Source organism: Carassius gibelio, chromosome A25 (assembly GCF_023724105.1).
Source record: "Carassius gibelio isolate Cgi1373 ecotype wild population from Czech Republic chromosome A25, carGib1.2-hapl.c, whole genome shotgun sequence".
NCBI classification, from domain to species: domain Eukaryota; kingdom Metazoa; phylum Chordata; class Actinopteri; order Cypriniformes; family Cyprinidae; genus Carassius; species Carassius gibelio.
Genome location: NC_068395.1, coordinates 15,757,161 through 15,781,013, shown reverse-complemented (window position 1 = coordinate 15,781,013; position 23,853 = coordinate 15,757,161). Strand labels below are relative to the sequence as shown.

Genomic DNA, 23,853 nt, shown 5'->3' with positions numbered 1-23,853 from the left:
TTGTATAAACATGATCCAAAGTTTTGTCTCCTCTGGTGTGGCAGGAAACATGCTGGTGAAATTTGGGGAGTACTGTTTTTAATTTGCAGTGATAAAAATCACCCGCGACAATAAAAGCAGCCTCTGGGTGAGCAGTCTGTTGTTTACTAATGGCTGCATGAAGTTCGTTCAAAGCAAGCTTGGCATTAGCATCCAGTGCAATATAGACTGCGATTATTATGGTGGAAGTGAACTCCCGTGGCAGATAAAAAGGTCTACATTTAACCATGAGAAACTCTAAGTTAGCTGAGCAGTGTCTCCCAACAATGACAGTGTTCGTACATCAAGCTTTGTTGACATAAATGCACAATCCACCACCTCTTGTCTTGCCGGAGTCATCTGCCGTTCTATCTGCCCGGAGCGTGTAGCGTCCTGCTAGCTCAATTGCATTGTTGGGTACGTCGCTGTGTAGCCATGTTTCCGTGAAAACCATGACATTGCAGTCCATAAGTCTCTTACTGTGGGTGATGCGGAGTCGTAACTCATCCATTTTGTTCACCAGTGACCGCACATTAGCGAGGAAAATGCTGGGTAAAGAGAGCCGGAGCGGTGTTTGCTTTAGCTTGGCTCTTAGACCTCCGTGCTTCCCCCGCCTTTGTTTACGATCTCGACGGCGCCTGCGAGCACTTCCGCCCGGCTGGGTAGAGTGCGAAGCCTCGGTTGTTCTAGCGATCTCAGGGATGAGTCGAAGATTGGTGATAAAACTGCTGGTAAAGTCCTCACCGATATCCAAAAGCTCCTGTCGGGTGTATGATGTTAAAGCAAAGCTGTTCAGTACGAACAGACCCGAGATGAGCAGGAATAATACTGCAAAATTGCAAAAACTGGAGAGACGCTGAGCCTCGCGATGTGTTCGCGCCGCCATCTTGGTCAACCATTTATCATTTGATCTGATAAATGTACCCCCTACTTTTTGTTCGTAAATATTATACAGTTGTTCTTGTAATGATGATAAATCTATTAATTCCTGCATATTTAAATCACCTTTACTGGACAATCGCATTATTTCTTTAATGACCTTGAAAATAATCATTTTGTCTTTTACTTGAAGCTATGGATTTCCCCATTGGAATAGCTAAGTTCCTAATTTCATATTTTAATATTTCCCGACTATTGTCCATAAACATTCATTATTTTAGCCTGAGTCTAGTGTTTGTCAATTATCTTTGAAGCCATTATTTTAAAATTATGATCATCTAATAACTTTTTATCCAATTTCCAATAACCTCTTTTGAATTTCGATTCAACTGGGCCATGTGATATTAGGAAAAAATCAATACTTGATTGTTTAGAATAATCTTTGTTATTCCATTGTGACGGGGTGAAGAAGCACACAACACGAGAATGCAGGCAAGTTCCCTGTAAGATTTTATTGATGTGATGGGGAAAAAGGACTAATGTGAGGCGATTTGGTGCTCGGTGCTTGGCTTCTCTCTCCTCTCCTTCCATGCACTGTGCTGTGTGGGTCTGTGATCTCCCTTCATGTTGGTGCTGGCGGTCACACACTGCGCTCTGCGGGAACAATAGAGGGTATGGTTAGCCGAGTCTTTTGGAGACATCTCTAACCTCGATGTTCGTCTTCCAGGCTTATAAAACCGGTGCCTAATGGGACGCAGGTGTGCCCGCTCAGCCCGTGATGAGTAGTTGCCGGTAGTAGCCCGCCAACCCCAAAAAGGCCTATACCTGAGTCTTGAAGGCAGGTCGCTGTGCAGAGAGGATAGCCGCCACCTTTTTCTCTTGGGGTCTTATAAGGCCGTGACCCACCTGGTAGCCCAGGTACTTTGCTTTGGCGAGGGCCAGGTGACAGGCCATTCCAGTATAGTTCCAACAGCACCTTCTGCAGCCGCTCCAGATGGTCTTCCCAAGTCTCAGAGTAGATAATGATGTCATCGAGGTAGGCGGCCGCATAGGCTTGGTGCAGGAGGACGTCCATTAGGTGATGGAAGGTGGCTGGGGCCCGTGCAGGCCGAACGGAAGGACCCGGTTCTGCCACTGGCCGCTTGGTGTTGAGAAGGCTGTTTTCGGTTTGACCTGCCAGTAGCCCTTGGTGAGATCAAGGGTCGAGATAAAACGGGCCCTTCTGAGGCGATCCAGCAGCTCGTAGACCCGGGGCATCGAGTAGCCGTCGAAATCGAAAACATCATTTAGGCTGTGGAAGTTGTTAAAGAAGCGGCAGGTGCCGTCTGGTTTTGGAACAATGACGATGGGGCTGGACCATGGGCTGCATGATGGTTCAATGACCGCTAACCTCAGCATCTCCTGTACCTCTTCCTTGATGGTGTGTTGCCGAGCCTCCGGGACACGATAAAGGCCAGTGCTGGACGATGACCCCAGGTAGTGTGCTTATGTTGTGCTCAAGAACGTGGGTCTGCCCAGGGTGGGGGCAGAACACATCAGAAAACTGACTGACCAGATGTTGCAGCTCCGACTTTTGGGAGGCCGAGAGATGAGGGTCCATGTCGACAACCACGTGAGGTGAGTTGGCGAAGGCAGAGAGCTGGGGCCTGGTCCCAATCCAGCGGGGAGACAGAAGTGGTGACGGAGACGAAGAGGGCAGGGAAGGGCTCGGAGGAGGCGGTCAACCACTACACGCTCAACTACCTGGTGTGCGGTGGGACCCCTGGCCAGTACCCATTGTTGGGCAAGGCGAGAGAGGTTGGCGGCTTGAGCATGGGCCGGCTGGCACAGGTCAAAGGTCCGTTCGTGGAAGAGATGAGCGGCGCTAATCGGCGATAGCCCATCCCGGCCTAGGATCTCCTTCCTCAATCCCTCATAGGAAGCACTCCGCTTGGGGGTGAGTGCAAAGTACGCCCGGTTCACCTCTAACGTCAAGAGCAGTGACATGATTCGCGCCCACTCATCCCTGGGCCAAAAGGAGGGGAAAAAAAGTCCAAATCAATCCAGCAAGGGTGAAACTCAATGTGGAGGCGTCATTGTCGGTGACTTCTTCACTGCAATGCCCACATCCTCCATCAGTGTGATGGGGTGAAGAAGCACTCGACACAAGGATGCAGGTAAGTTCCCCGAAGGGTGGATTTTTATTGATGAGGTGGTGAGGAAAAAGGACTAATGTGAGGCGATTTGGTGCTCAGTGCTTGGCTTCTCTCTCCTCTCCTTCCATGCACTGTGCTGTGTGGGTCTGTGATCTCCCTTCATGTTGGGGCTGGCGGTCACACACTGCGCTCTGCGGGAACAATAGAGGGTATGGTTAGCCGAGTCTTTTGGAGACATCTCTCACGTGACACGTGTCACACCATGTATACATCCTTGTGTCATTTTTTTATTTCACAATGAGTTTCATTGCTTCTTGATGGTCAACGATCTAAATCTTCATCAAATACACCATTAAAATCACCTCCCCATACAATATTCGCCAGGGGAAATTTATTCTTAATTTGTTTCAATTTAGTTTCAATATATTTTCACTGGTATCGGATCGGATTTGAGAGATACTCAGAAATATTGGTATCATTGCAACCCTAAATCCAACCCTGTGGAATTTACTTCGCTCTTCTCATAGTGACAGCCAATCACATTAGTTTTCTGGTATTGCATCTGGATTGGCTAGCATCTGCGCTAGGGTATTTGCATAAAGTGATCTGATTGGAGGACAGTTAAAAGGGTAATGAATCAGTTAAAAAAATACTGATAGTAGCACTACTGGTCCTGTAACTTATATACAGTTTTATTTATTTTAACAAGTCAGGAACCAAATTAGTAGCAGTTCTTAAACCCAGTATATAATAATTGTATATTGTAAATGTGTAAATATATAATATATATTGTCACATGTGTACATGGGCGGGGGGTATGAAAAGAAGGTTGGGAACCACTGCTCAAATGCATTTATACTGTAAAAAAAATAATTTTCTGCAGCCATGAAAATATCATTTCTGATGATATAAAATTACATGGAATCATCGCTGGACAAACAGATTAGTTGATGGTACACTGCTACATTTACAACTACATTTCCCTTTTGAGCTAATTTGCTACATTTACACAATATACTGTTTAATACTACTGTTCTTAAGACACAGATAATAGTGTAGTGCACATTAATGATTTAACAAAAGAGATTTTAAACACAGAACACAAAATTAGATTATGTTTTGCTATGATTACAGCAGGCTAATTTTTGGTGTTTGAATGAGAGTTAGTTTGATACTGGCTGCTGTTTATGCCTTATGCTAAAGGCCTTTTTTTCACTCCATCAAAGCAGGCTTATTGGTTTACAAGACTGGCAGGTTAAGAGATCTGGTTGAGCCATAGAAGGTAAATATGACCTTTGCATTAATCATAAACTTTTGATCAAACTGTGTGATATTGTGTGTGTGCAAGCATGTGTGATTGCAGTAATGAGACAGAAAAGTTTATGCATGTTCTTATACTGCTGCCGCCCAGTTGTTGAATGTTTTATATTTACCGTAAATATTAAAATGTACCTTTGGAAAATCGTCTGTCATGTTGTTGTTTTCGTTAATCCTGTGTGCTGCAGTTGTACTGTGTGCTATTTTACGTTATTTCAGTTAACTATGCGAAGTGATATGGAACTGTAATGTGGTCAAGAGAGCTGTCCACTTTGCATGGAGAGCAGAACCAGAATACAACATAAAGACAGAAGCAAGGCTTATCTTAATGTATTATATATCTTTATCTTAAAAACTTTTACTACTTGTACTGTTGATTTACATGAATTGCATATATACAGCATGCACATTTGCAGAGTGTAAAGATACCTTTGTGATGAGTGCAAAGCAACTATAGGTCTATGAAAAACCTGAAGATGGGAGCAGTGCTTATCTCAACACTCCAACCTATAAAAACATCTGCCATTCCTGCACACTAACAGTTTTCTTATAGGTACTACCATTTCATAGTGGAAGCCTCCTCAGGTAAGCGTATACTGTCTCCAATGTCTTTTAGATTTTGAAACATGGTAACATTGGTTATTAGTAATGAGTAAATGCAGTGTGAGTACATGTACATAATATAAAAAACAAATTAAAAAAAGTTAAACAATGTGTTTATTTGATTATATTATTTAGCAGTTGAAAATTATGGTACGTTTTATTTTAAGTGGACAAAGTTATGTTACATAATTTAAGTAATAGATAATTTACTGTTTGCTATAGTAAAAAGTACATTATCCATAATTACAAGCATATAATATTAAACCAAACCCTAACCATAACCCTTTATTATTAGTAGCTATTGTAGGGTTCAAAGTAATTGAAATTTTAAATGAAAATAATTTCTTCTTTTCGAATATGTATATGTCAGAAAAATGATCTCTGAAGTGAGGTTAATGTGTATTGGTGCAGTGTAAACTGTCAATTACTATGGAATGGGATATTGATTAATATATTATGGAAGTAGAAAGCATGGATGTCAAACAAAAGAACAAAAATAGTGGTACTTATCAGCATTGGCAGTTATGCATAACAAAGATAGTATATTACTTTTTACTATAACCCAGTAATATAAGGTAATAAAATTTGGCTAATATTATACTGGTTACAATCTTGGTAATGCACGTTACAACAACGTGTTTTAACTCAAAATTAAGTGGTGAACGAACGAAATCCTTGGGCCAAAGCGGGCCAACTGGGGCTAGATGAGTTGTTATGAACAAATGCAGAGTTTCTCTGCATCTGGAGAGGATCAGCACCGCATAAGTTTTACTTACTTTACTTCTGTTACTTTTAAGAAGTTTTTAAGAAGTTTTCAAATAAACCTAAATTATTAGATTATATTACCTGGATCAGGTGTGTTTAATTAGGGTTATATCTAAACTGTGCAGGACTGTGGCCCTCCAGGAACTGAGTTTCCACCCTTGGCCTGTCCCATTTTTGCCTCCCTCCAACTCTTAAAAAGTAATTTTTACTCTGAGTAGATTTTAAACAACCTACTTTTTACTTTTACTTGAGTAGATTTTTAGACTTTTACTTTTAATTATACTTTAGTAAAATGTCATTGATGTACTTTACTTGAGTAGAATATTTTCATACTTTTTCCACCTCTGAACCTCGGTTCCCTGAGATAAGGGAACGAGTGTTGCGTGATGTGATGTGATATAAACTGCATCAGCAATAGCTGCAGCTTCAGTCGAATGATTCTGATGAGATGTTGCTCCGAGCTGACATACATACCTGTGGACTCTGCTCCTTTTCTGGCGGGGTTAAGTGCCATTGGTTTGTGCAACTACACTTACATACAGGCTTCAGTAACAGTAAACAGGAGTTTCCACTTGTCTAAGCTGGTCATAACTGGTCAGTAGACTGGTTTAAGAGGGATGTTGACCACTTCTTTAGCTGGACAGGCTGGGAGACCAACTAAAAACAGATTACATTCAGCTTAAACCAGCTAGACCAGCCAACCAGCTTAGGCTGGTTTAAAACAGTCTGTAGTACAATCCACACCATTAAACCTGAGCTCGGGCCAAGCATTTGCCTCATTAAGATTTTTTTTTTTTTTTTTTTTTTTTTTGCAGAAAGCACGTTAAGTACAAAGCCTGGTTAACATAATAAATAGTTTACATAATTTACTTAGTAGAACTTTAGCAGTTATATACATTGCGAATATGGAAACATTTGGATTTAGGCCGGATGAGAGAGGAAGGCTGCATTAGAAAAATGGCATTTAAATAAATTAATTTGTTTTGGCTTGTTTAGCAGCTTGTATTTTTCATTCTTGTTTTGTTGTAAATTCTGTTAATTTAAAGGACTAGTTGAGGAGTGAGGAGAACTAAAATAGCATATTTGCTAACTATTGTGTTTACGGCCTATAACATTCTGCTTTATTTACAGTACCGCTATTATTTCTGAAAGTAATTGAGGTTCGTGCTTGAAAGTAAAAGTAAATCAAGATGAACTCAAATGCACTAAAAACTTCATTACTTGAGTGAAACTACAGATGCTACTGGAATTAGCCTATACTACTCCACTACAAGTGAAAGTTGTTAAGACAGGTTTTTACCTAAGTAAAAGTATGAAAGTGCATGCTTTTAAAAGTGCTTAAGTACCAAAGTAAATGCATTGTTTTGTTGTCAAATTGTTGTATACTTACAGTACATTATGCCACTAATGCAATCTACTGAATACACTAGGTATTTTTACATGGACAATTTTTCCTTCCATCGCAATAAATTCATTCTGATTGACAAATCTGAACTTAGTGTTAACATGAACGCTAAAGTGATAAAGTGATCGGGTTGATATGCTCGTTTATATGTCACAAGCTGTTTATATGTCAAGTTTATATGTCTGTTAAAATTAAATTAAATTAAATTAATTAAATGTTAAGGAGTCTTAAACAAGGACTCAGGAGGAATGTTGTCCTGCTCCACTTCACAGACGCTGAGTGAAAGGGGAGTTTTATAATAATGCTTATGACTTTATGCACCCGGCCTGTGTGTGAAACCTCTAAAATGGTCACTCATTTAAATTTTAATAAGGTAATGAATATGTAATGCATCCTCTATAGATGTTTGAGTATATAGGTGGCATTATATTAAACCCAACAAAACTAAATACACAAATTTCAGCAATTCAGAAGAAGGTGGAAGAGAATACTGACATCTGATATTACTTGACTCGTTAATGTTGTTGGCAGCACAATGTACACCATTTTGCTCAAACAAAACTAATCCTTGACTACTTAAAAAAAGAAAAGTTCTTTATTTTTTTGTAATTTAATTCAAAAAAGTTAACTTTTGTATGTTCTAGATTCATCGCACACAAACAAAAAAATTTCAAGAGTTTTTTGTTTTAATTCTGTTTGTTACGACTTACAGCTTAGGGGAAAAAAAATCAATATCTCAAATCATTTGAATATTCTATTTTGAGCTTGATTAGTTTTTTAATTATGAGTATAAATACTGGGTACCACCTGGGCTAGTTCAGAACATGCAACCACAATTATGGGAAAGACTACTGACTTGACAGTTGTCCAGAAGACAATCATCAACATCCTCCAGAAGGAGGGTAAGCCACAGAAGGTCATTGCTGAAAGGGCTGGCTGTTCACAGAGTGCTGTATCAAAATATATTTATGGAAAGTTGACTGGAAGGAAAAAGTGTGGTAGGAAAAGGTGCACAAGCAACTGGTATATATTCAGCCTTGGGAAGATTGTCAGGAAAAGCCGATTCAAGAACTTCACAAGGAGTGAACTGAAAGCCGGAGTCAGCGCATCAAGAGTCATCACGCTCAGACATCTTCAAGAAAAGGGCTACAGCTGTCACATTCCTAGAACCAAGCCACTCCTGAACCAGAAAAAACATCAGAAGCATTTCACCCTGGGGTAAGGAAGAAAAGAACTGGACTGTTGCTCAGTGGTCCACAGTCCTCTTCTCAGATGAAAGTAAATTTTGCATTTCATTTGGAAATCAAGGTCTGGAGGAAGATTGGAGAGGCACAGAATCCAAAGAACAGTGTGAGGTTTCTGAAGTCAGAGATGATTTGGGTGCTGTGGCGTTTGCTGGTGTTGCTCCATTGTATTTTATCAAGTCCAAAATCAATTAAGCCATCTACCAGGAGATTTTGTAGCACTTTATGCTTTCATCTGCTGACAAGCTTTATGGAGATGCTGATTTAATTTTGCAGCAGGAATTTAGTACCTACCCACAGTGCAAAAAACACTTCCAAGTGATTTGCTGACCATGTTATTACAGTGCTTGATTGGCCATCCAACTCACCTGGCCTAAACCTCACAGAGAATCTATGGAGTTTTGTGAAGAGGAAGATAAGTAACATCTGAAAAACAATACAGAGGAGCTGAAGGCCACTATCAAAGCAACCTGCAGTACCACAGACAGTAAGTGCAAAAGGAGCCCTAACCAAGTATTGAGTGCATAATTAAACCTACTTTGGAGATCTTGAACATTTCTGTTTTGTAAATCTTTTTTTGATTGATCTTTGAGAAAATATTCTACTTTTTTTTTTCTTTTTTTTTTGATACTGAATCTGTAAGTCGTAACCATCAGAACTCAAACAAAAAACTCTTTAAATATTTAGATTTGTGTGCAATGAGTCTAGAATATAAAAAAGTTTGCTTTTTAAAATTCAATTACAAAAAAATAAAGAAGTTTTCCATGATATTCTACTTTTTTTTTTTTTTGTTTACAAAAAAACTGTACTTAAGGGAAATTGTACTTATTTTTACCATAAATATGCTTGTAACCAATTGCTTTAATATATAATTGGACTTGTAATCACTTATATATCATGCAAATATGCTAATTAGAATATTACATATACAGGCACCAATATTTCTGGTCTAGGAGGAAAAACAAGGGTTAATGGTCATGTTAAGGTCCTGGCGGCTGCCATTTTGAAAACGGGCCTTTCTTGGAGTCAAACTTTGGTAAACCTTTAGTATATTTTTAAGTACATTTGATACTAATGTAAACCCCTGAGAAATCTTTTGTTAGAATTTTTTTGGGGTCAAGACATATTTGCAGCTGACTATTGTTTAAAAGTTACAAAGTTATTTTTCAAAGAGATATTGAAGGATATGATATGGTACATTTTAGCCAAACAAAGCAAACATTGAACAGAAAACAGATCTTTAGTCTTTTCAGAAAACTGGAACATACTCAGTTTGTTCAGTATGACCATGGGTATGCACGTTGCACCAAAGAACCATCTTTTTGAGTTTTGCCATCAAATGATCAGTGTTCATAAAATGCTCATAAATCATTGAACTTCACAACATGTGGCTAGGGTTGGGTATTGTTTGAAATGTATCCATTCCAATTCTGATTCTGATTATTGATTTCAATTCGAATCGATTCCCAGTTTCCAAAGTGTAAAAAAGTAAAAAATGTTGACCTGTGTGATCATTTAACCTACTTCTTGATCATTTGTTTGCAAAAAAGAAAAAAAAAAGAAAAAAGTATTTATGTGCAGTATTTTGACAATAAAATAATGTTCAGATTTATATACTTCCTTGACCAGTTTTTAGCAGCAATTTACCAGTAGGCCTGAGTAGTAAGGTTTTTTATATGGTAAAAGCAGCCATTTTTGGCGGATATATTAGCCTACCATTTGCATTGTGAGTTCACACAAATTTAAAACTATACATTTTCTTTGTCATGTACAGCAGATCAAGGTGTAGGTAATTTTTATTTACCCTATATGCCAATTATCTTTTAAGATCTTTGATCTTGGCCTACGTATGGCATCACATACAGTACAGTTGGGTCTTTAAAGCACCTGGAAGCTCCTGGCAGATCGCAGGATGGATTTTGAAAATGCACACACTGGAAAGACGACTTTCTGCTTGGGGACCTTAATATAAATATAGCGGAGTAAAAAGTATGATTATTTGTCTTTCAAATGTAGTGAAGTTGAAGTAGCAAGTTTGCAGAAAAAATACTCAAGTATAGTATAGATACTCAAAAAGCCTACTTAAGTACCCCACTAGTAGCCCCACTAATATTTGCCATTGCTTGATTCTCTGGGATAGAAGGATACATTTTGACTTAAAATGATTGAGCAGGAATTCTCCTGATTGATTGATTGATTGATTGATTGAGCCTTTTTTTACACCTGTCTTTGCCCTTATATCAAAACAATGTCTCATGGTGAAATGCAAAATAATTTATATTTAGCTGCTTTCAAGATTAATTAGACAGAAGTTAGACTGGGGCAGATTGCATGTGTCTCAGGGTTATTTTGTCTTAGCAAATACCCATGTATCTCTCTCATAGGTCTGTGAGGAAATGATGCTGTGTGCTCTGGTTGTGTTGATTCTGGTCCCAGTGATTACAGGTAACCAACCTGGAGTGAAAGTCTCAATAACTCAAAGGGGACTTGATTATGGTAAGACACCAATCTACTATATATTGTTACAATATAACAATTCATATTTATAACACATAAAGAATGGTCAACTGGAATCAGATATGGCAAATGGCCTAAAATCTGAAAATGACAGCAATAATTTAATTCTGAAAGTGAGGAAATGTATGCCCAATATGGTGAACAGCTGGGAAAAGTAATTGTGGTATGAATGTAAGGGAAATATGTAGCTTAAAATGAATTAATAGTTATATTCATAGAGAATGTTTGACAGAATAACTGTTTTACGGCTGATCAGCTGAACTGGCCAGTGATTCATTGAACGATTGTAACTTTTAAAGTATAATTAAATTATTTTCATGATGGTAGATGAAAAAAAAAAAAAAAAGCCCAATGCACCAAAAAGTCGAACTAATTAACACATGATAAAATGTTGTGGCCACGTGATGTGAAGTCGTGCCAACAACAAATGTTTCTCATGGCCAAAAGTTTAATGCATAAACAAACCTGATCATAGCAACCTGGGATTATCAGAGGTGGATTTATTAATATTTAATTTTGAATTAAGACTACGTCCCTTTGTTTAGTCCTTGTAAAGTCCTCATTTGTCTAAGTGTGCTCACGTGCTGCTCATGTTCTCTTCTCTCTTTATATCGTGCTTCCTTTCCCTCTTGTGTTGCCAGTGTGTCTAACTATTCTTGGTGTTTACCACTTAGTGCTACTTTGAGTCCTCTATGATAGAATCCCTAATACTTGCTTCCATTGGCACCCTCCATTATGTCACTCCTGGCTATCATATAAGCATTTCTGTGAAGTTCTTAATAGCATCTAGACATATCTTTCATAACAGAGGATTTTTATGGTTATATATGGTTATAATAATTGGAACGTAGTCACTTCCTCTAAGTCCATGCCAAACTTTCCATGAGAGGTCTAAAAATATATCGGCTTGACAGATAAATTTTTAGTATGTCCCATACCCTGGGAGTAAATAAGTATTTGATCCATCATTTCGTAAACATAGGGGATTGTTCTCTATAAAATCTTAATTGCTAATTCCTTGTGTTTCAGTGATTACTGCTCTATTAAAAATTCTGACTATTAAAATCTTTCATGAGTATAAATGGAGACTCTAGGTCTGTCAGTGCTATTTTTGCACTTCTTTGGGAGCTTTGTAAGTAAACACTTTTGTGACTGACCATCATTATCTGGCTTTTAAACAGTGACTAACGTGACTTCATTACAGTGATGTTATAGAACAAAATCTTAGTAATATTTTATTCATTAATCACAGAGATAATGCATTTTCATTGTAAATTCTCATCTCTGATGGGTTTTTTTTTCTTTCATGGCATAATAAACCTTGAAGCTTATACAATACAAAAGTTTGTGTGTTTGTTTTGTTTTGACAGCTGTAACCAATGGTATTAAGCAGGTGCTCCAAAATATGGAAAATAAAGATCAAACTGGTACAGAAGAGGTTGAGTATAGTTTTAAAGGGTGAGACCAGTGTTCCAACAGTGTCCAAATGTAACTGATTTTCAAATTAAGCCATATGCTTTGTTAATCTCTAATATTTTTTATTCTTGACAGAATGAAGATAAAATTTGATGATTTTAAGTCAAAGCAGAATTTTGTTTCTGGAACTGGAATCAGTATAGCAGTTCAAATCCCCAACCTTTATGTGTCTGGAATCATGATATTTGGGTATGTATAATATTTATATTTTCTTAACGCATGCTGAGGAGGATAGTTTGAGTTTTAGTTTGAGACTGAAAGAGGCCAAAGCCACCAGGGAATATTGTTTCCATGAAAGGGTTTACATGGCCTGCAACAATGCTTAGGTGCTACATGTCTAAGTAACATCCACAAGGATGCAGGACCCTAGGTTTCCCAGCAGGACATTGCCCACAGCATCACACTGCCTCCGCCGGCTTGCCTTCTTTCCCATAGCCACACACACGCAACCAGCCATCTATGTGATGTTAAAGGAAGTCTGATTCATCAGACCAGGCCACCTTCTTCTATTGCTCTGTGGTCCAGTTCTGATGCTCACATGTCCACTGTTGGCACTTTCTGCGGTGTACAGGGGTCAGCAATGAGCACCCTGACCTGTGCCTATCTAGTCCCATAGGCAACAAACTGGGATGCACTGTATATTCTGACACCTTTTGATTTTTTTTTTCTTTTTCTGCTTTAAACACATCAACTTTGAGGACAAAATGTTCACTTACCTCTTAACATATCCCATCCACAAACAGGTGTCGTGATGAAGAGATAATCAGTGTTATTCACTTAATCTGTCAGTGGTCATAATGTTATGTCTGATCGTTGTGTGTGTGTGTGTGTGTGTGTGTGTGTGTGTGTATATAAATCTTTGGTTCTTTTAATTGTGATGATCTGGCTCACATTAACAAAAACCCACTATCTCAACAAATTAGAATATGGTGACATGCCAATCAGCTAATCAACTCAAAACACCCACAAAGGTTTCCTGAGCCTTCAAAATGGTCTTGTAGTTTGGTTCACTAGGTTACACAATCATGGGGAAGACTGCTGATCTGACAATCATTGACACCCTTCACAAGGAGGGTAAGCCACAAACATTCATTGCCAAAGAAGCTGGATGTTCACAGAGTGCTGTATCCAAGCATGTTAACAGAAAGTTGAGTGAAAGGAAAAAGTGTGGAAGAAAAAGATACACAACCAACCGAGAGAACCACAGCCTTATGAGGATTGTCAAGCAAAATCGATTCAAGAATTTGAGTGAACTTCACAAGGAATGGACTGAGGCTGGGGTAAAGGCATCAAGAGCCACCACACACAGACGTGTCAAGAGATTTGGCTAAAGTTGTCGTATTCCTCTTGTTAAGCCACTCCTGAGCCGCAGACAACATCAGAGGTGTCTTACCTGGGCTAAAGAGAAGAAGAAATGGACTGTTGCCCAGTGGTCCAAAGTCCTCTTTTTAGATCAGAATTAGAATCAGAAAGAGCTTTACTGCCAAGTATGCTTGCCCATACAAGGAATTTGTTTTAGTGACATAAGCTTCCAGTACACAGAGACAACAACACACAGACAAAAAAAAAAAAAATAGAATTACAAATTGGCAAATAAATATATAAACAATTGTGCTATAAATTATAATGGAATATGATTGAGTGAGATGCAGGAATGTTCTAGGATGGAGGGTTAACAAAGTAATTTAAGGATATTGCACATTTATAAGATGAGAGCAAGTTTTGTATTTCATCTGGAAACCAAGGTCCTAGAGTCTGGTGGAAGGGTGGAGAAGCTCATACCCCAAGTTGCTTGAAGTCCAGTGTTTCCAGTTTCCACAGTCTGTGATGATTGGGGGTGCAATGTCGTCTGCTGGTGTTGGTCCATTGTGTTTTTAAAAACCAAAGTCACTGCACCCGTTTACCAAGAACCTTTTGGAGCACTTCCTGCTTCCTTCTGCTGACCAGCTTTTTGAAGCGATTCCATTTTCCAGCAGGATTTGGCACCTGCTCACACTGCCAAAAGCACCAGAAGTTGGTTAAATGACCATGGTGTTGGTGTGCTCGACTGGCCAGTAAACTCACCAGACCTGAACCCCAGAGAGAATCTATGGGGTATTGTCAAGAGGAAAATGAGAACAGGAGACCAAACAATGCAGATGAGCTGAAGGCCACTGTCAAAGAAACCTGGGTTTCCATACCACCTCAGTGCCACAAACTGATCACCTCCATGCCACGCCGAATTGAGGCAGTAATTAAAGCAAAAGTAGGGTTTATTAGGATAATCCAAAGATAAGTAAACAAGCCAGGGTCAAAAAAAGAAATCTATCCTAACAAACAAACAACGAAGGAACAGGAAAGGGAACAGGAACGGGAACAGGAACTCAGAATACGAATAACTCGGAAGACTAGAAGACTGGGTAACGGAAGGAAAGGACTCCATGAAGACAAACCGGTAAAGAATGGTAAATATAGGGAGGATAATGACTAATAAGTGAAGGCACCTTGTGCAATTAACAGGAGTGCAATTACTGTGATGAAGGGACAAGGCTTGTGGGAATAGTAGTGCCTACGTTGAGGTGCCTAAGGGGAAGTGAGACCACTAGTGGACACCCAGGGAAACAGAGACCAGACAGCGTGACATTACCCCCTCTTCCACGGAGCAGCTACCAGATGCTCCACCCGAACCCAAGAAGAGACCCAGGAACACAGAGACCAGGAGAGTGGTGGAGTGGCAGAGGGCCAGGGGGAGGGACGGAGGGCCAGGAAAAATGGGGAAACAGAGACAAGAGGACCAGGTAAAATGGGGAAACAGAGACAAGAAGTGCAAACACAAAACAAAGAGCCCAGGAGGGAGGTGGACTGGTGGAGGATCAGGGGGAGGGATGGAGGGCCAGGTCTATAGAGGGAAACAGAGAAAAAGACAAAGACAAGGAACCCAGGAGGGAGGTGGAACGGCGGAGGATCAGGGGGAGGGACGGAGGGCCAGGTCCATAGATGGAAACAGAAGAGGAGCAAAAACAAAAAAACAAAACAACAACAAAACACAAGCCCAGGAAGGACATAACGTTCAGTCCCCAGGGCCGAACCAACAGGGCAAGAATCCAGAGAGGAGCAAGGTGGAATTGGAGACCTGCAGTCGAGACAGAAGCCCACCAGGGCGGCGCAGAAGACCACCACATCTGTGCGGTCGAGACAGAAGCCTACCAGGGCGGCGCAGAAGACCACCAAATCCGTGCGGTCAAGACAGAAACCCACCAGGGCGGCGCAGAAGACCACCACATCCATGCTGTCGAGACAGAAGCCCATCAAGTCGGCGCAGAATACCACCACATCCGTGCGGTCAGGACAGAAGCCCATCAGGGCGGCACAGAAGACCACCACAGTGGGATCAATGACACAGGGAAGCAAGTCTGGTTAAGCAAGTCTGAAACAGAGAACATGAACAAGATAAGGGTGGCCACGACAGGATCAGTCGAGCGCTCAGAAAGTTCGACTGAGATGTGACGAGCCTCTGGAAGTTCCGCATAGGCGAGGAGAGACTCTGGTAGTTCAGCCGAGATGAGGAGAAGCTCTAGTAGTTCAGCAGAGACGTGGAGAGGCTCTGGTAGTTCAGCAGAGGCGTGGAGAGGCTCTGGTAGTTTAGCAGAGGTGTGGAGAGGCTCTGGTAGTTCAACCGAGACGTGGAAAGACTCTGGTAATTACATGGTGTTTAGACTGGATTCAAGAAGATCAATGCTGACATGACTCTGCTCTGCTCATGAAGATCATTAGTGACCTGACTCTGCTCATTAAGACCATTGGTGACTTGCATTTGTTCATGAAGATCAATGGTGACTTACCTTTGCCCATGAAAATCATTGGTGACTGGACTTTGCCCATGAAGATCATTGGTGACTTGCCCTTGCCCATGAAGATCAATGGTAAGTGGACTTTGCCCATGAAGATCATTGGTGACTTGCCTTTGTCCATGAATATCACCGGTGACTTGACTTGACTCCGGAGTGTCAACAGTAACTTGCCCTGACTCTGGAGTGTCAACGGTGACTTGACTTGACACTGGAAGGTTAACGGTGACTAGCCCTGACTCTGGAAGGTCAACAGTGACTAGCCCTGACTCTGGAAGGTCAATGGTGACAAGCCCTGACTCTGGAAGGTCAACTGTGACTAGCCCTGACTCTGGAGGGTCAACGGTGACTAACCCTGACTCTGGAGGGTTACTGAGCACCTGACTCAAATCTGGAGGTTCCATGGGAACCTGACTCGACTCTGGAGGGTCAACAGGAACCTGACTCGACTCTGGAGGGTCAACGGGAACCTGACTCGACTCTGGAGGGTCAACGGGAACCTGACTCGACTCTGTAGGGCCAACGGGAACCTGACTCGACTCAGGAGGGTCAACGGGAACCTGACTCAACTCTGGATGGTCAACGGGAACCTGACCTGACTTTGGAAGGTCAACTGTGGCTGTCATCCTGTGCAGAGGCGCTGGACAAGCAGCCATGTTGTGCCATGACTCTGGACCGGCGGCCATCTTGAAGCTGGGCTGGCGGCCATCTTGTGCTGTGGCGCTGGGCTGGCGGCCATCTTGGATCGTGGCACTAGGCTGGCGACCACCTTGTGCTGTGACGCTGGGCTGGCGGCCATCTTGTGCAGTGGCGCTGGGCTGGCGGTCCTCCTGTCTGTAGCCCCCGGTCTAGAATCGGCCATCCCACCGGGAGAGACAGGTGTGGCTGGGGTATTCCACGGAGATCGATGTCGTAAGTAAAAAAAACAAACTCCCAGATATTATAGGTGTCCAACTGCTTCATTTCAATTTGAGGAACCGGGTCATCCAGCCCGGTATTGAAAGTGTCTTTAAGGGCCGCATCATTATATCCCATCCCCTCAGCCAGGGACTAGAACACCTGTGCCATGGCACCCACCTCATTGCCCTCTTGGCGGAGGGTGGTCAATTTTAAATATTTAGCCCTCCGCTCCACCATACTGGCTGGGGAACGGGAATGAAGTCCCACACTGCTGGATCTCGACATTTATGGAGTCCTTCTGTGACGAGACCCAGTGAAACACAGGGAACGAGAGATCCAATTGCAGTAGGGTTTATTAGGATAATCCAAAGAGAAGTAAACAAGACAGGGTCAAAACAATGGACTGAAGCATACTATACCTGGTTACATTTTTATACATGTATATGGGTGACCAAAGCAAAAAGTTTTTGCATTTTAATTTACTACAACAATGCAAAAATAACAATACTAAAATCAACTATAGAATTTGCATGACAACAGAAGACAACAATATGTAGAGATGTATTACATCAGTTAGACAGAAGGATAGAAGAACCAAAGTGGTTTGACTTGTCACCACATTTTTGTTTATAAGGGTCTGCCTAAAATTAGACCCCAAGAATTTGAATGGACTTTTATTATTTTTAAATGTAATATTATTTAATTATTATTACATAATATTTCCATGAATTAAATTATTAAGTACGGTACCATACCTGGTTAAAGAAGTCATTGGTCAAGTTATTTATTTTATTTTTTTATTATTTTTTGGGAGGTTAAATAATGCTCTGATCTCTTTGCTGTTCCACAGACCAGTCACATTATCTGAAGTGCTTGTGAAAACCCTTTCCATTAGTGCCACTGTTGCAATCAAAAGTGATGAAACTGGCTATCCAATACTCAGCATGGATGAATGTTCTCTAAAAGCTGAAAGTTATGAACTTCAGGATCGGTAACAATGTTTAGCGCACCACATCACAAATAGGAGCTAGCTAATAACTTGCTAATACAGGATTGGTAGCCTATGTTTAAAAACAATATTAACTATTTTAAAGTGGCATAGTTACACATGTTACAAGTAGTACAACTATAGTGACAGCAAATTATGCATTATTAAGCAACCAATATTACTCCAAATTATCCATATGTAACAGGGTACAACAGGGCTAAAGGCCATTATTGAACATTAATGGAGCAACATATTTTTGTGTGTAAATAAATCATTCAAGTTGTTTTTGTTTAAAAATCGTATAACTGTATGAGGTGGCCTTTAACCCCATGGGGTAATGTACCACACATGGGGTACAAAGGGCCACAGTATTGATACGAATACTTCGGCTAAAATAATTACTTGTTCAAAACAATCACTTTAGCAAAGTTTGTACTATTTTTCTGCTTATTTTGAAAAAAAAATACTTTGTTTTCTTTTTTTTATAATATTCTGTCATTAAAATGTTTATATAAAAATAAATTTTAAAATACAGAAAGAAAATCGTTTTAAAGTAAAGATTCTGAAAGTATTAAAGGAGATCCAATTATAATTCAATATATTATAATATAATATAATATAATATAATATAATACATACATTTTAACAACAAATGTTAATTTATTATATGATAAGATATGATTGATATAATTTTTTTTTTAATATAAGTGTTTCATTTTAATCATGGTGATTATGTCAAATATGGACACTCAACATAATATATGATATTTACCTCATGTCATGTACACAAATGGAAAAGTCAGCCATCTATTAATTGTCATGCTAATTACTGTGCCCTTTAGACCCAACAGCAGGGGCACTTTTTACACCAAATATCATATTTTTACATATTTTTTCATTATTTAAAAACTGTAATTTAAAAAACTGTTATTTAACTGCTTTAATTATCTGAGCGAAGACCTTTGTCTCAAAAGATATGCATTCATTTCAGCAATTCCCATGTGCTATTTAAATCTACTACATTTAAAAAAACAAAAACAAATATTAGATCAAGTAAGCACAGAATCAACTTTGCACTGCTGCGCGCGATCGTGTCAAGGATCAGACAAATATACACATGCATCTTGAAAAGTGGATGTTTTGGAAGCCAAATTTTTTCTACTGGTTTAGATGAAAATGATATCAAAGGTGTGTTTTACCCCAGGGCACCTTTAGCCCTGTTGTACCCTAATATAAATGTTCTGGTTTGTGTCTGTATTAGTATTAGCTTACAGCTAATTTCTGTGCTCATGAGAACTAAGATTTTGATTTTGCTACAATTTTATTTCTATTGACAGAGCGATTGTTAATATTGGTATTTCTCAGATTAAAAAATTGTTGGACATCTATTTGAAGAGAAAGGTAAGACATTTGCTGAACATTCCCTGTTTACAAAAGAAATCAATGCCAAATATCCATCTTATTTCAATATAATTGGTTGTTTCAGATCTGTCCGGCATTGAAAACGCACCTTAATGATTTAAACAAGCAGCTATGGTGTTACACATTAAAAGGTGCTATGATTAAACACTATTAACCAACGACTGCAATGAGAATGAAAATTCTTCCATGACAACATTTATGACATCCAAAATCATATGTTCTTTTTGTTGTGACCCTTAAATTATAGCCACAGTAAGTGAATATGCTGAGTTTGACTACTCTCTGATGTCTGCTGACATCTCTGCTAACAGCATTGAGATGGGATTAAAGGTAAAAATGGAAAATGGTTGAATTAAATCTAAAGCATCACGCAGAAATGGACACATTACTCTAACATACATGACAAATTCTTTGCCAAAATATATTTTTTTACAGCTGAGTTTGGATGTTTGTCACAATTTTAGGGTGTATTCAACAACACCCAACAACACATAGAAACCCCCTCCCCTCCCCCAGCTTTCTCATTGGCTTCCCAGAGCACCACCAACATGTTCTACATTGCAGTATCTGCCTTCACCATCAACTCAGCATTCATGGTGCTCCACAAAACGAACGTGTCTAACATCAGAATCACTGATGAAATGGTGAGTTTAAAATGACACAAGCTGTCAGTTTTAAGAAGTGCAAGTATAGTCACTTTAGATTGAATTGAAGTGGCTGCATGAATTACAGTTTACAAATGTAAAGGGATGAATATATATGATTGCATTATTTTACTGTGTGTAATCGTCATTTTATCTTCTGTTTTTTTCATCTCGCTTTTACTTATTAATAAGTTGAGGACTATAACTATAATAAACAGTGACAGCTTTTTTTTGATACAGGTGCCTTCTGTTTCTCCAATTCGTCTCAGCACCACAACATTTGGAGCATTCATTCCTCAAGTATGAAAATGTTGCCATTTTATTCAAATAATTCCACACACAACACAAAATATAAACTTAACAATGAAGATGACTTGTTCATATTCTTTGTATGAAAGAAACAAAACACCAAATGCAATAACCTGACTGCAATAATTCTTTCAGATTTCCGAAACACACCCTGATCTGAAGCTGGATCTGAAGGTAAAAACAGTGAAGGAGCCCATCATTAAATTTGAACAAGATCATGTGATTCTTCAGCTCCAGAGTAAAGTGACAGCTTATGATGTCCAATCTGACGACACACCGCATAAACTCTTTGTCCTCGATCTGGTGAGTCACTGAGGAGAGACAAATGATTCAGCTGAGGTGCATTTATAGACTTGAGGTTAATTTCGCATACCCCATTTACACACACCCACTGTTCAGTATCTGTTATTTTGGAACATTAGACAGATCATCTTGAAAGGTTTTTATCTTCTTGGTTCTTAATATAATGTGTTATCCTATTGAGCATCAATGAATGTTTGCAGCAAATGAATGTTTGTAATAATCACATACACTATTATTTTTTTTCAATTGTTATAAGTGTCAGAGCTGAATCTGAACATATTATAGCCACTGCTGGGAAGAATCAACTTTCTTATTAACAATGAGCAGCTTCACTGCGACAAGAGACAAACAAGAATCATTGATCATTAAGGAAGTAACACACCATACTAAGAACCAAGGCTATACAGACTCATTTTGTGTGAATTCAGTTAGTATTGGCTTGTGGCATATACAGTATTGTTCAAAATAATAGCAGTACAATGTGACTAACCAGAATAAACAAGGTTTTTCTTATATTTTTTTATTGCTACGTGGCAAACAAGTTACCAGTAGGTTCAGTAGATTCTCAGAAAACAAATGAGACCCAGCATTCATGATATACACGCTCTTAAGGCTGTGCAATTGGGCAATTAGTTGAAAGGGGTGTGTTCAAAAAAATAGCAGTGTGGCATTCAATCACTGAGGTCATCAATTTTGTGAAGAAACAGGTGTGAATCAGGTGGCCCCTATTTAAGGATGAAGCCAACACTTGTTGAACATGCATTTGAAAGCTGAGGAAAATGGGTCGTTCAAGACATTGTTCAGAAGAACAGCGTACTTTGATTAAAAAGTTGATTAGAGAGGGGAAAACCTATAAAGAGGTGCAAAAAATGATAGGCTGTTCAGCTAAAATGATCTCCAATGCCTTAAAATGGAGAGCAAAACCAGAGAGACGTGGAAGAAAACGGAAGACAACCATCAAAATGGATAGAAGAATAACCAGAATGGCAAAGGCTCAGCCAATGATCACCTCCAGGATGATCAAAGACAGTCTGGAGTTACCTGTAAGTACTGTGAGAGTTAGAAGACGTCTGTGTGAAGCTAATCTATTTTCAAGAATCCCCCGCAAAGTCCCTCTGTTAAAAAAAAGGCATGTGCAGAAGAGGTTACAATTTGCCAAAGAACACATCAACTGGCCAAAAGAGAAATGGAGGAACATTTTGTGGACTGATGAGAGTAAAATTGTTCTTTTTGGGTCCAAGGGCCACAGGCAGTTTGTGAGACGACCCCCAAACTCTGAATTCAAGCCACAGTACACAGTGAAGACAGTGAAGCATGGAGGTGCAAGCATCATGATATGGGCATGTTTCTCCTACTATGGTGTTGGGCCTATTTATCGCATACCAGGGATCATGGATCAGTTTGCATATTATAAAATACTTGAAGAGGTCATGTTGCCCTATGCTGAAGAGGACATGCCCTTGAAATGGTTGTTTCAACAAGACAATGACCCAAAACACACTAGTAAACGGGCAAAGTCTTGGTTCCAAACCAACAAAATTAATGTTATGGAGTGGCCAGCCCAATCTCCAGACCTTAATCCAATTGAGAACTTGTGGGGTGATATCAAAAATGCTGTTTCTGAAGCAAAACCAAGAAATGTGAATGAATTGTGGAATGTTGTTAAAGAATCATGGAGTGGAATAACAGCTGAGAGGTGCCACAAGTTGGTTGACTCCATGCCACACAGATGTCAAGCAGTTTTAAAAAACTGTGGTCATACAACTAAATATTAGTTTAGTGATTCACAGGATTGCTAAATCCCAGAAAAAAAAAAATGTTTGTACAAAATAGTTTTGAGTTTGTACAGTCAAAGGTAGACACTGCTATTTTTTTGAACACACCCCTTTCAACTAATTGCCCAATTGCACAGCCTTAAGAGCGTGCATATCATTAATGCTGGGTCTTGTTTGTTTTCTGACAATCTACTGAACCTACTGGTAACTTGTTTGCCACGTAGCAATAAAAAATATACTAAAAACCTTGATTATTCTGGTTAGTCACATTGTACTGCTATTATTTTGAACAATACTGTATTTCAATAACTTTTGCATCTTCTTTCGACCAACAGGAAAGCGTTGCCAGTGTTAAAATAACAGTAGAAAAGGGTGTTCTGGTATTCGATTTAACCCTTGAGAAGTGAGTATTTGTGTAGTGTGATAAGCTTCTCAAAAAGACAATAATGGTAACTGTATATTCTCTTGAACAGAATCGAAGGGAGTATGAATGGCAAACCATTTAAGGTACGAATCAAAAGGAAGTCATTATTAAAAGTGTGTTTAAAAAGAAATACTAATAAATAAATAAGATCAAGTCTCACCTGAACAATAATTCTAATCAGCAGTTTAAAAAAAACGATTTCCTGACCGTGATCATGCACGACATTGTGTTTCCCATTATTAAAGGTTAGAGTTTTTCGCTATAACGAATGATGATGTAGTTTTAGAAGATGAACATGTTATTAACTCATAATCTCATCAACCCTTCTCAGCTCACTTAGCCAAAGGTTTTCAACTTCCTGGTTTATTAGGATCCTATATTGGGAAGGTACACGTCATAAACCCTCAAGTTAAGGTTCTTAAAGTAAGCTCACGTTTTCATGATTGTGATATTTTATAATTACTTTTTATGAGATATGAGTGGCTCGTAACATTTAGAGAGACCCTGTATCCATAAGTGCATTTTCAACTTGTTTCTTGTACAGGATTACGTGTTGATTGGAGCAGATATTCAGTTCGGAGAAAACACCTCATCTTAGCACCCCGGAGGGAAAATATGTTTGTAAAGGTGATTTAAAGCGATCCAATGCATTTGCCTCTACAAATATCATGTTTTGAAATTTGCATAAATAAATACATGGGGCAATATTTCCCCTTTAACTGCATTCATTTGTTTCTTGTCGTTTATAAATGTATTCCTGTATGCAAACATTGGAAAGTTAAAATAGTCTCAACTATCCACGAACTTGATAAATGTTACAAATGTGTCTTACTATTCACAACCAAATGTCTGTTAACTTGTGACCATCAGATTCAGAATTACATGAATGTGCAGCGGTTGGT

At 39.3% G+C, this 23,853-nt stretch overlaps 1 protein-coding gene across 1 annotated transcript; it reads left to right on the top strand.

Moving 5' to 3' along the window:
- Window positions 1–12,277: 12,277 nt before the first annotated feature.
- LOC127947139 (lipopolysaccharide-binding protein-like) lies at window positions 12,278–23,639 on the top strand. The gene is made up of 14 exons (XM_052544131.1): window positions 12,278–12,341; window positions 12,435–12,548; window positions 17,937–18,077; window positions 19,412–19,475; window positions 19,561–19,627; window positions 19,744–19,826; window positions 19,961–20,140; window positions 20,381–20,440; window positions 20,585–20,752; window positions 22,863–22,930; window positions 23,001–23,034; window positions 23,133–23,196; window positions 23,283–23,374; window positions 23,496–23,639. Exons 1-14 carry the CDS (start codon window positions 12,289–12,291, stop codon window positions 23,547–23,549), a joined length of 1,242 nt encoding a protein of 413 aa, XP_052400091.1. The 5' UTR covers window positions 12,278–12,288; the 3' UTR covers window positions 23,550–23,639.
- Window positions 23,640–23,853: the final 214 nt, after the last annotated feature.